The sequence below is a fragment of the Engystomops pustulosus genome, chromosome 2 (genome assembly GCF_040894005.1).
Source record: "Engystomops pustulosus chromosome 2, aEngPut4.maternal, whole genome shotgun sequence".
Taxonomy (NCBI): domain Eukaryota; kingdom Metazoa; phylum Chordata; class Amphibia; order Anura; family Leptodactylidae; genus Engystomops; species Engystomops pustulosus.
Window position 1 is genome coordinate 183,092,077 of NC_092412.1, and position 12,663 is coordinate 183,104,739.

Here is a 12,663-nt window from a genome sequence, read left to right on the forward strand (position 1 = left end):
TTCTAGCCAAGTATGAAAGCACACTGCTATGCAAGATGAGATGACGCTGAGTTATGAAAAAATAAACGTAAAATAAAAAGTAAATGGCAGACTGTGCCTAATTGAAATCAAAACCCTAATAAATTTTCCCACTTTGGTGTTTGAGGTGGATATGTGTGTCACTAAGAGCTAAACACAACGGTAGCAAGTCCCCCTGCTAATTCCTCACAATATGGTACTAGCTGCAAATAAAAAAAAAAAAAGTATAATGTTATTGTAGCCCTAAGAAGGGCTTTTGGGTTCTTGTTGAATCACTCCTGCCTAACAGTAAGCTAATAGAACACCCTAACGCTTTCCCTGACCAGCAGCAGCTCTCTCCCTAGCGGCATCCAGACAGAGAATGATCCGAGCAGCGCGGGCAGCGGCTAGTCTATCCCAGGGTCACCTGATCTGGCCAGCCAACCACTGCTATCGACGTGTAAGGGTACCATGTCATGCTGGGTGGAGTGCAGAGTCTCCTAGCTTGTGATTGGCTCTGTTTCTGGCCACCAAAAAGCAAAACGGCGGGAGCTGCCATTTTCTCGAGCGGGCGAAGTATTCGTCCGAGCAACGAGCAGTTTCGAGTACGCTAATGCTCGAACGAGCATCAAGCTCGGACGAGTATGTTCGCTCATCTCTAGTGGTAGCACCTCTCCAATCACACTCCAGTTTACAACACAGCCACATAATTGGAAAACATCTTACACCCACTTAACTATTGCCTGTTCAGGCAGAATCTACAGCTGTGATCTCCCTGCATTATCCCCTGGGTGAGTTGATCAGACTCACTAGATGGATCCTGACAGGTTGTGGGCCTTATTATTCACAACCACTCCCTTTCCTACACGTTGGCAGGGGTGTTGCATAGACTGGCAGATGGAGGCATATTTGTTGTGTTCGTCTGACCAATATACATTGCATCCAGCGAAAAAGGCAGGCTACGTCTTTCCATCCCTCCTGCTGTGTGACGTATAGGGGCCTATTGTGAACCTAATGTGAACCCTGCCTAAATTGTCTCAATGAAAATGACAGCTCATCCTGCAAAACTGGACCCTTACATAGCTCCATATTCAGAAGCATCAAAAGTTTGAATTTGGCAATGCAAACAAATGTCTGTGGTTGTCCTGAGACTAGTAAGTAGAAGCTGATGGCCCCCAGTGCAAAGTCTGTGCCAGGCTCCATAATGTATGGTTTATAGCAGTGATGGCGAACCTTTTAGCGGCCAAGTGCCCAAACTGCAACCCAAAACCCCCATATTTATTGTGAGGTGCCGACCAAAAATTAAAGCAGTAACTTATTGTTCCCTGTTCTTCAACTTTCAATCATATTGGCCTCCTGAGGACAAGATGGATTTGCATTATTTTAGCTTCTTTCCAGTGTCCCTCTGTAGATCTGTAGGGGCCAGCAGAAGGTCCTCCAAAGATAATTAGATCCTGTCTACACCTTCTCCCTCTTCCTACAGTCCCAAGTAGTGAAATACTGTAAGTATCACTTTAATATATGACTGAAAGCAGAATCTTTTAAGTTGCTTGGAACCGCAGGAAGAATTTTTGAGTCCTGTCTGGTGTGCTGGGCCGATGGCCGGGTGCCCACAGAAAGGGCTCCGAGTGCCGCCTCTGGCACCCGTGCCATAGGTTCGCCACCACTGGTTTATAGTAATAGGGCCCAGGTGCGATCGCAACCTCTGCACCCCCTCCAGTTATGCCCCTGCCTGAGACAAAGAATGAAAGGCATATTATTGTCCAGCTTTCCGTAGAATACTAAAAAGCGTCACTTTAAAATTCTGCCTCAGATAATAAGAATGAAAAATAGTAAGGCTAAAAAAGTGTCTGATCCTTAAAGGGTTAAGACTGAACAAGATTATTTGATACAACCAATCAGATCCCAGCTGTTATCTCCCACAACACAGGACTGTTCAGCGCTGATTTCTCATTGGCTTTGATTGAGCCCCCTGTGGAAGCTTCCATCTACACGTCTAGCCATTTATGTCATGATTGTGCACAGGCAGCACACCCGTCACGTGCTGCGCAGGTCTCCCTCTCCCCGGCATGCTTTGCAGTCAGTGTGCAGTGAAGCTGGCTGACTGCTCGGGATGTCCAGAGCCCGCTGCTGGAGAGGGGCAGGGGGAGCCTTCCTCGGGCTGCTGCTCTGCGGAGTGGGCATACTAGTGGCGGCCCTTCTGCTGAGGACATTCACACTGCCCAGCAACCGAGTCATATGGCAGGGGCCGGCGGTGGCAGAGGTCGTGTTTACATCTGAGGAGAGGCAGCTGCTGAAAAGAGCATTAGTGGGTGAGTGCCCGGGCTACACCACACATAGTGTCCTGTGCACCCCACATGTGTGGTATGTGTGCAGGGCGCGTGAGAAGGCCAGGTGATAGCACTGCACCCCAGAGTGGTGCTCCTGTCCCTGTAGCTCACTGCCCCCCCCCCCTCCCCCTCTTCTTCCACACTGAGGGGCAGGGCAGCCCGGGGTCAGGCAGATAGGAGGCTGCAGCACCTGTGCACCAGGTCAGGTACCATGTGTAGCAGTGTCTGACAGCAGCTATAGTATCATCGCTGGGATTGATAGATTAACCCTTGACCTGCTGTTAATAAGTATTTTGCGACTTTTGATACCACTATCACAAACAACCCCCATGGTATAAGTTACTGCCTACAGATAGGACAAAATCAACACTATAAAGAATCTGATGGCAGCAGAACTCCAAAGACAGACATAGACCTGTCACAAGGAGCCGCCTAATGATAAACTCCCCCATAGACTATCGTGAAAAATATAAACCAAACTCTGTGGCGGTTTAAATAAACCATAGACCCTGGGCTGTTCAACAAACTTGGGCTCCCCCATGCCACCCTGGCACACAACCTATCTATAGACAATGTCACCTTTCTGTATCAGCAGGTTTACTTCTAGATAACTTAAAGGAAACCTACCACTTGAAGTGGAAGGTTTCCGATGGCAATACCGAGCACCAGCTCAGGGTGAGCTGGTGCCGGAGCTTATTTTCGTTAGTGTTTTAAACCGCGGTATCGCGGTTTAAAACACTTTTTAAACTTTATAGCCGGCGCAGGCAGGTACGCGCTCGGCGCATACCATGCGCGCGACCACATAGGAAGTGAAGGAGAGCCGCCCGCATGGTAAGCGCCGGGCGCGTACCTGCATGCGCCGGCTATAATAATATTGATGACCTGTCCAGGAGCTTCATGTAGTCAATGTTGCAAATCATGACTCCTCAGACGTGTCCCCACTGTGTCACGTGAGCATGACTCCCTCCTGAACTGCAACAAATTGTGTGATTTGCCATAATGTCTGTATTCCCCTGGCAGGTTCTCTTAAATGTGGTCTGTGCCATTCATTATAAGGCCTGTAGTAAGATATCATATGTGCTTAAATAGATACGTGTGCCAACTTATGTATCTAATCTGCTTATTTCATATCAGGTGCCGTTCGCATTCCAACTGTTTCCGTCTCTGAAGAGGAGCAGAATTATACAGCTCTGGCTGAGTTTGGAGAATACATTAGAAAAGGTATATGTCTGCCATCCGGAGTTCCCACTTTATTAAAGAGGACCTGTCACCCAATTTATCGGCACTAGGAGCTGCTTACTAAAGTAAGCAGCTCCTAGTACTCGATCAAACGCCCCAGTGTTAGAGTGATAGCGTTACCAGAAACCTCCGGTAACGCTATCAAACACTGCGGCGGGGTAGGATGTAATTGTCGGACAGCTCGCAAAGCTGTCTGACATATTCATGAGTGGGCGGGGTTGGGCGTGGCTAGGGGCGGTCCAGGGAAGAGGCAGCGCCTCGGACCGCCCCCTCATGATTACACTGTACCCCGCCACAGTTTTAGATAGCGTTACCGAAGGTTTCCGGTAACGCTATCACTATAACACTGCGGCGTTTGATCAAGCACTAGGAGCTGCTTACTTTAGTAAGCAGCTCCCAGTGCTGAAAATTTAGGTGACAGGTCCTCTTTAAATATTTTGTGGAATGTGGAATTGAAACGTAAAGAATATTAGAAAATGCTTGAGCTTTATGTGTACAATATTCACTAAAGTGTCCACTGGGACCAACAGGTTGGTGAAAATGGTGATCAACAAGTTGTCCTAGGGCAGTGATGGCGAACCTTTTAGAGACTGAGTGCCCAAACTTCAACAAAGACCCGCTTATTTATCGCAAAGTGCCAACACAGAAATTTAATTTGTGATTTATACTCCCTTCTCTGTCACAGTTTTCATTGATACCAGCCCCTGAACACCCAATAAAGCAGAAAATAGTCCCAGGTAGAGCTGTCACTTTAAAATAGCTCTGTGCACAGCAAGTCCTGGGCTGTCTGGGACTGCAGGAAGATACCTGGAGTCCTCTCTGGTGATGGCCTGAGTGCCCACAGAAAGGGCTCCGAGTGCCACCTCTGGCACCAGTGCCATAGGTTAGCCATCACTGTCCTAGGGGATTGGAGTGCAGTGTATTGGTAGACAACAGGCGAGGTTAGTAGGTGTATGTGACCCTTGTTCTCATGGTCTGGATACCGGTGTTCTGGATAATTGTCTTTGATGGAACGTGTATACTTGCAAATTCCAATAAATCTGCATTTTTTTAGGGTTCTTTTCTAACTTCGAAAGTGGTGGCTATTTTTATCTGTTTATGTGGTCAGTCCTCTGTGACCCTACCAAACCATAATGTGGAGCAAAATGCTTCAGCACCTTTTAATATTAACTTACACAAAGTGGATACAGTGGAAACACCATAGTAAAATCTTACAAGTAGCTCCATCTCTATGGCAAAACCACCCCTGGTTAAGTATTACATTGTGGCTCTGGGGCACGTTATCATCAACTGTGGGCTACTTTATGTGCAGATATATTACAATAAACATAGATTGGGCAGATTTGTAGTCCATAGTATATACATGAGGGGGTTATAATATATTTCTGAAAATTATGTGACTTGTATTCTTCAGTATTGGCAGTTTCTATGCAGGCTCTCATTTCTCCATGAGCTATGGGGTGGAGGCTTAGCTGTGGTGACTCAGCTCTTGCTCACTCCACTCTTGTCCTGAAAGTTTGTGTGTAAGGTATGGGAGCCAAGTAAGCACTTTTCTCTGTTGAATAAATTTAAGTTACTTTGTATACAAATAAATACATTTTATGTAAAAATTTTGTGACCATTTTAACTTTTTCTTTTCTAAATTAGTTTTCCCCAGAGTGTTCTCCTCGAGCATTATTAAACATGAAGTGGTGGCAGAATTCAGCCACCTTTTCACAGTCCAAGGCGCAGACCAAAGTTTAAAGCCCTACATGATCCTTGCGCACCTGGATGTTGTACCAGCCCCTCCTGAAGGTTGGGACGTCCCACCTTTCTCTGGAGAAGAACGTGATGGTTATATATATGGAAGAGGAACCCTAGATGACAAAAGTTGTGTGATTGTGAGTCTCAAAACACTTTCAAATGGTTTGTACTTCTTCTCTAATGACACTTAAAATATGGTCCTTCCTCAGAATGAAAACATCCATCTTGACCTTGTCTCAAATTTGCAGAATCTTGGAATAATTACTGACTTTGTTTATCCAGAGACAGTAATGCCACTATAGAGAATATATTCTTCTTCATCATGTTATCTGTCATATAAGTTAGCACAGTAATCATGATATCTTCAAGAATATTTCAAAGGTCACTTTTAATCATCAGAACAAAAAATGTTATAGCATCGACCTATAACCTCAGGATATAACTAATTAACAGAAGGTGTTCTGTCAGCGTGTTTGTAGACACTGACAAACTGTATTCAAAAATGATTCCGACCCTTTCTCCCTCTTAAACCAATAACATGAGGGATAGGGTACTGAACCACCACCTTCAAAAATCTATATCTTTTTACATGCACAGAGCTGTAACAAATTGTACTTCTTGGTGTAAATATTTAATGTTGCATTGGAAAAAATTCCAAATGCAGTAAAATTGATGAATAAAAGCATGTGCCCCATTTTCTTGTGGGCTCTGTTTTTATGGCTTTCACTATACCTTTATTCTTTGGGTCACAATTGCAGGGATACCAAATTTATACAGTTTTGATTTTCTTACAATACATTTGTACAAAAAAAAAAAAAAAACCCATCGTGTTCTAACACCAATACAAGCGGTCTCCTACTTAAAGGAAACCTACCATTTCAAATGGTAGGTTTAAGCTGTAAACACCGAGCACCAGCTCAGGGTGAGCTGGTGCCGGTGCTTAGTTTCGTTAGTGTTAAAACCGCGGTATCGCGGTTTTAACACTTTTTAAACTTTATAGCATAAACTGCTTCGGCGCTGCGTGCACACGATCGTGCGCGCGCCTACATAGGAAATGCCGCAGGTGATGCGCGCGCACGGTCGCGCGCAGCGCCAAAGCGGCTTCTGTTATAAAGTTTAAAAAGTGTTAAAACCGCGATACCGCGGTTTTAACACTAACGAAAGTAAGCACCGGCACCAGCTCACCCTGAGCTGGTGCTCGGTGTTTACAGCTTACACCTACCATTTGAAATGGTAGGTTTCCTTTAAGGACACCCAACTTACAGACGGACCTCTCTGCCCACTATGACCTCTGCTGATGTTCTCTGGTTGCTTTACTTTTAGTCCAAGGCTGCATTGATAAGCTGTAAGGTGTCTGTAATGAAGTTTTATTGTTAATCCTTCCCGTTAAATTGAAAAATTGAAAATCCAATTGACAATGGGACAAAAAAAATTGTCTGGAGCTACAATTATAAAATACACAGTTCCTATTTACATACAAATTCAACTTAAGAACGAACCTATCTTGTACGTAACCTGGGGACTTTCTGTAACAGTAATTTTTTGCAGGATGTGCTGATGTTTTCATTGCTACCATTTTGGGGATTGTATGACCTTGTGTGATCAATTTTTATAAATGGCAAAAAAGTTTGGGGATTCACCACCGGGAGTAATCATCATTTTTATATTTTGGAAGCAGTGATAGCTAACATGGTTATGAATCTTTTTGTATGAGTTTTAGCAGAGGGGGAGTGATTTTATAGGTTTTTATTTATATATTTTTTTTTTTTACTTTTTCGCCCTCCATAAGTACTTGTACCATAGCCAATCTGGTAGCTTCTACAATATACTGCATAACTACTGTATTGCAGTACAGGCGGTCCCCTACTTAAGAACACTCGACTTACATACGACCCATAGTTACAAACGGACCTCTGGATATTGGTAATTTATTTTACTTTAGTCCTAAGCTACAATAAACAGCTATAACAGTTATCACAGGTGTCTGTAATGAAGCTTTAGTGTTAATCCTGGTTCTTATGACAACCCAACATTTTTAAAATCCAATTGTCACAGAGACCAAAAAAGTTCTGGCTGGGATTACAATGATAAAATATACAGTTCCGACTTACATACAAACTCAACTTAAGAACAAACCTACAGACCCTATCTTGTATGTAACCCAGGGACTGCCTGTATATGGGGATTTGCTACTCATCTCTGTCTGGCGATTAAAGATGGTTAGAGATCAGGCTGAATTACAAGTCTTGGAGTTTAGGTGAATACAAGATGGCAGCTTTGCTGGCTGCATTTAAATGGTTAACACCTCCTGATCACATGCGTTTACTCCTAAACACAAATGATCAGGTAAAAGCACTACATGCTTTGCATGTGGACAATGCAAAACACTTGGTGCTCATTCCTGATCACTTGGCTACAGGTTTAAAGGGTCTGTGAATGGGAATTTCTCCTATGTGTTGCATGTTAATTGTGTTTCAGAACTAAATTCAAATTAACTAATGTTAACTACGTGTTTAGAAAACACGAATTCTTAGCTTGTATCTCTGTTCTCTTCTCCAGGGAGTTCTGCAAGCCCTTGAATTAATGCTAAAAAGAGGCTACAAACCCAAACGATCTTTCTATATTGGACTAGGACATGATGAAGAGGTAAATGGCAGAAAACTTTTGGCAGAATCTATTTTGAAAGTATTTTACAGAAAATGTATGGGACTCTTACCACCCTGTTCAAATGATTTGTAATATTTTCCCTATGGCTGTGTATGACATATTCTTTAAGGCTTATGGAAATGTATGGTCACCTGCTAAAATGGGGACTTCATTTTCCTATTTCATTCATTGATTGATGGGTTCATTATGCCACTAATATTAGACCCTCTGGGGATTTTATGGGATAAGAAACATTTGATTTTTTTTTTTTTTTCTCCTTTTGACATTTTTATGGTTTTTAGGTGTCCGGACACAATGGAGCCATGAAAATTGTGGAGAGGCTGCAGTCTCGTGGAGTGAAGTTGTTGTTTGTGTTAGATGAAGGGTTGGCAGTCCTAGATGGGGTAATTCAAGGAGTAAAGAGGCCCGTGGCACTGTAAGTTATTACACAAATCCACAATCCTTTTCTTTTCTAACGCTTGTTCACACGCTGTCATTTGATGTGGATTGTGACTAACATGTCCTATATGTTCAGTTGAATCTACATGTTACTTTATATTTACCCTCAAGGGGACAAATTGAAGTAAATGCAGGTGGATTTTGGCACACTATGACCTCTGCTCTGTGGATGCTGTTAACTTACAGTACTTTAGCTCAGGCTGCAATGATACATAGGCCCCAGCTCAATGTCACTGTGTAGTGTGACTGAGAGTGTCAGGTCCCACAGCATTGCAGCAATTTGGGCAAAATTGCATACAGTAGCCACCTGCTGAGCACTTCACTGGTATGCCTGTTCCCTAAAATATTCCCTTGCTTATTAGCCCAAACAGCCCGCATATGGTTATTTTATATAAGCCCCCCACACACCCAATGGGTTTATTAGATACAGGCTCTTTCATCCCCATGGATTCCTTATGTACAGACTTATATGGGCCCCTTCAGAGGCTATGAGTCCTGCCCAGGTATGCCCAGTGCTGGCGCTGGTCCTCCATGGAATATGTTCCAACTGTAGGAACAAACCTACCGGACCTATCTGCTTTGAAACCCATGGACTGCCTGTATTTGCACACACATAATGTTTACTGTTCAGGACTTTGACATAAAATTTATAAAAGCTCGAAGAAGTCCAAACTTGTAGCCCATTACCTAGCAAACGGTGGATAATAATGTAGCTCTTTACAATGTAGTTTGAACTGCAACATGTGAATGCTCCCTATGCATTTTAAACTGTATCTCCACTGCATGTAAAGGCTCTTTCACATTGGTGTATTTTTCATATCTGTGATTTTTCACTGAAGCCTTTCTGTCAGGCTTTGCATATTCTTTTTCGTGCAAACTGTTTGCACATGTATTTAAGAAATGGCTTCCCTATTGCTGAGGTTACAAATTTCTGCACTGAAAGGAGCGTTCCGGTGCACAGTCCGCAGTATTTTATGCCACATGCAAAGTCAGACATATGTGTGTCCTATGTTAAAGGTGGATCAAAAAATGTTGATGCACTTTGTGCAGGGGGTGTCAGATTCGTGAAGGGTCGCCACAAATCATGAACCTGGCGCACCCTGCAGACTTCATAGGCAAACTGCACCAAGAGCAGTTTTGCACTACTATTGATAAATGTGGGCCATACAGATTTGTTTTCTCTTCCTGGCTTCAGTGATTTTGTTTTTTTTAACTTAACCAACCTTTGCAGTATGCCTTTTCACACAAAAGTTTTTGTCCACTGATCCAATGTTGTTCCTGTTTTCCTCTGGTTTATTGGCATCATTGATTAGATTGCACCAATGGGTAACATATACAATATGATGAACTTTCTCTGGAAGCAGGGAAATGGATATCCTTTAATGGCTTGAGAAAGGTGGATAAAGAGGAGTCCTTTTTTTACAGGATTGGAACCACGGAGAAAGGATCTATTACTTTGAACTTGACTGTAAACCAACCTCCTGGGCATTCATCAATGCCTCCTGAAGAGACTAGCATAGGAATCCTGTCAGCAGCTGTGTCCAGGTAATGACCAATTCAGCTACATGGTTGCAGTGTTTGCATGGCTGTAATCACCGATCCTGTCCTATTTTTAGTTTTTTTTGTGTCTAGTGCCTTCCTATTGAAGTCTATGGGTCTTAAGTTTTTGCGGAATGCATTCAGGTTTACACATTTTTGCAGACTGTTTTTGTGTTATTAAAATCCTCATATGGCCAAGTTAAAGGAAACCTACCATTTGATTTGATGCATTATGTAGCAAACATGGGATTGCTGTAGCTACACTGATGCAGGATCATATCTTGGTTAATCCCTGAGCTGAGTGGTTTTGCTGAAAAAACTATTATAACATTCAGGACCTTGGGAAAGCTGGGTCAGGCTGGCTGCCTAGATAGACGCATTAGACACGGAGCTTGTAATTACAAATTGAGGTTAGTCTAGACATGACTAATCAACCTGAGCTGGATCACTCAAACACAGCAGCTGGGGGATGGTGCAGCAATTGATTATTCTGCATTCAGGCACAACCCAGGGATTACATCACCCTCTCCTGCGGTGAATAACTGACATGCTAGGACAAGCGCTGAACCATCCACAGTAGCTAGACAGCTTTATTATCATAATGTTATATATGTTTTATCAGCAAAACCTCTCGGCACAGGGATTAACCAAGCTATGATCCTGCAACAGTGTAGCTACAGCATTCTCAAGGTATGTTTGCTTCATAATGCATCAAATCAAATGGTAGGTATATCCGCCGCAGAGCTATGAAGGTTCTATGAAGAGGGCTCACGCATATTGCAGCAAAGACCCATCGCTAACACCCGCAGTCGCTGCTTGCACCGATCGCGGGTGTTAACCTCTTCTTTGACACCGTATTGCGGTATATGTTAGGAACGATCTGACCATCCTTTTTTTTTTTCACAATTTCTTAGACCATCTAGGGTACATTAATACCCTAGATCAGTGATGGCGAACCTTTTAGAGCCTCAGTGCCCAAACAGCAATGTAAGCAGTAATGTATTTCTCCTTGTTCATTGACAATTTTCAATCTTTCAGCCTCCCAAGGACACCAATGCAGTTGAAAGGAGGAGGGCAAATTCATCCATCATTGAAGGAAGATTCTGCAGGCAGATTCTTTGAGTTCTGTCTGGTGAACTTCTTTCTGGGGTGATGGCCTGGGTGCCCACAGAAAGGGCTCAGAGTGCCGCCAATGGCACCAGTGCCATAGGTTCGAAATTGTGAAAACAAAAAAAAAAAAGTTTAAAAAATGTCAAAAAATTTATAAAATATTAAAATTCAAATCACCCCCCTTTCCCTAGAATTGATATAAAATATAATAAACAGTTAAAATCACAAACACATTAGGTATCGCCGCGTCCCGAAATGCGTATAAAAATATAAAACCGGCGGTGACCTCCGAGACGGGAAATGGTGTCCAAATGTCCAAAATGCGACTTTTACACCTTTTTACATGACTTAAAAAATGTAATGAAAATTGATTAAAATGTTGCATAGTCCTCAAAATGGTAGCAATGAAAACGTCGGCTCATTTTGCAAAAAATGACCCCTCACACAGCTCCGTATTGTTTGAAGTATGAAAAAGTTATTAGCGTCAGCAGATGGCAAAAATGTTTTCCCTTTTTCATACACATTCATTTAATTTTTAAAAATGAATTAAAACGCAATAAAACCTGTATAAATTTGGCATCACCGCGATCGCACCAAACCAAAGAATAAAGTAGAGGTTTTATTTGGAGCGCAGAGTGAAAAGTCGTAAAAAAACTGAGCCCACAAGAATGTATTTTTCAATTTTCCCACATTTGGAATTTTTTTCCTGCTTCCAAGTACACGGCATGTTATAATACATAACGTAACGGGAAAGTAAAATTTGTTACACACAAAATAAGCCCTCACACAGAAAAATTAAAAAGTTATGGATTTTTGAAGGTGCAGAGCAAGAAATGAGCGGAAAAAAAAACTGCTTCCTTAAGGGGTTAAATTATATCATTGGCTTCTTGCCTTTATTTAAGTCAACATCCCATTTTTGTGGATCCAGGAAAACCGATGACATAGACTGTTTTTGTGAACGAGGAAGGAGCAAACAAGCTAAAAATGTGTGGAAAACACCATGTAAAAATGGACCTACAACAGTGTTTGCAGACAAAGGAAAAAAAGAGGCTCCCATTGTCCTGAGCCAGTGGAGCTGCTTCCCTTCTGTGCGCTCCTGTGTGCCAATTCTGTTGTTTACAGCCATATTCAGGAGAAATTGCCAAATTGAGCATTGAATTTTCGTTTTTAAGCCATTGTGAATGGGAAATTTTTAGGACTAAGTTAATGCATTATTTTTATAAATGACGTTTTTTCCATCTGGATGCCTGGGAGACCTTTTCCCCCAATAGAGGCTACCGTCGGTTTTGTTTTACCTCTTTGGATCAATGCTGTAGTATTATATGTTGGACTTGATGGAGCTAATCTAATCTACTATACTAATGTAACTGATAATGTTGTTATGTTGTTGAATAGGTTGGAGAGAAATCCTTTGCCAAATATGTTTGGTGTAGGTCCTGAGGCTTCAATGTTTGAGCAGCTGGCAGGGGAGGTAAGAATTATGATTACCTTATGGTACCTAAAAAGGGTCTCGCTCATGTCACTGCTGGAAAAAACACCTTGGCTTGGAGGTGGACTCTAGGCCATAAAAATGTAGTCTGCTATGGACTCTAGGCCATAA

At 42.5% G+C, this 12,663-nt stretch overlaps 1 protein-coding gene across 1 annotated transcript in view; it reads left to right on the forward strand.

Annotated features, from left to right (window-relative positions):
- Positions 1–2,008: 2,008 nt before the first annotated feature.
- PM20D1 (peptidase M20 domain containing 1) overlaps positions 2,009–12,663 on the forward strand; it is a 31,963-nt gene continuing 21,308 nt past the window's right edge. Inside the window, exons 1-7 of the mRNA XM_072137486.1 lie at positions 2,009–2,309; positions 3,462–3,548; positions 5,214–5,446; positions 7,869–7,955; positions 8,258–8,391; positions 9,840–9,959; positions 12,459–12,534. Of these exons, the coding sequence (XP_071993587.1) occupies positions 2,111–2,309; positions 3,462–3,548; positions 5,214–5,446; positions 7,869–7,955; positions 8,258–8,391; positions 9,840–9,959; positions 12,459–12,534 (936 nt within the window). The 5' untranslated portion in view covers positions 2,009–2,110. The remainder of the gene's footprint in view (positions 2,310–3,461; positions 3,549–5,213; positions 5,447–7,868; positions 7,956–8,257; positions 8,392–9,839; positions 9,960–12,458; positions 12,535–12,663) is intronic.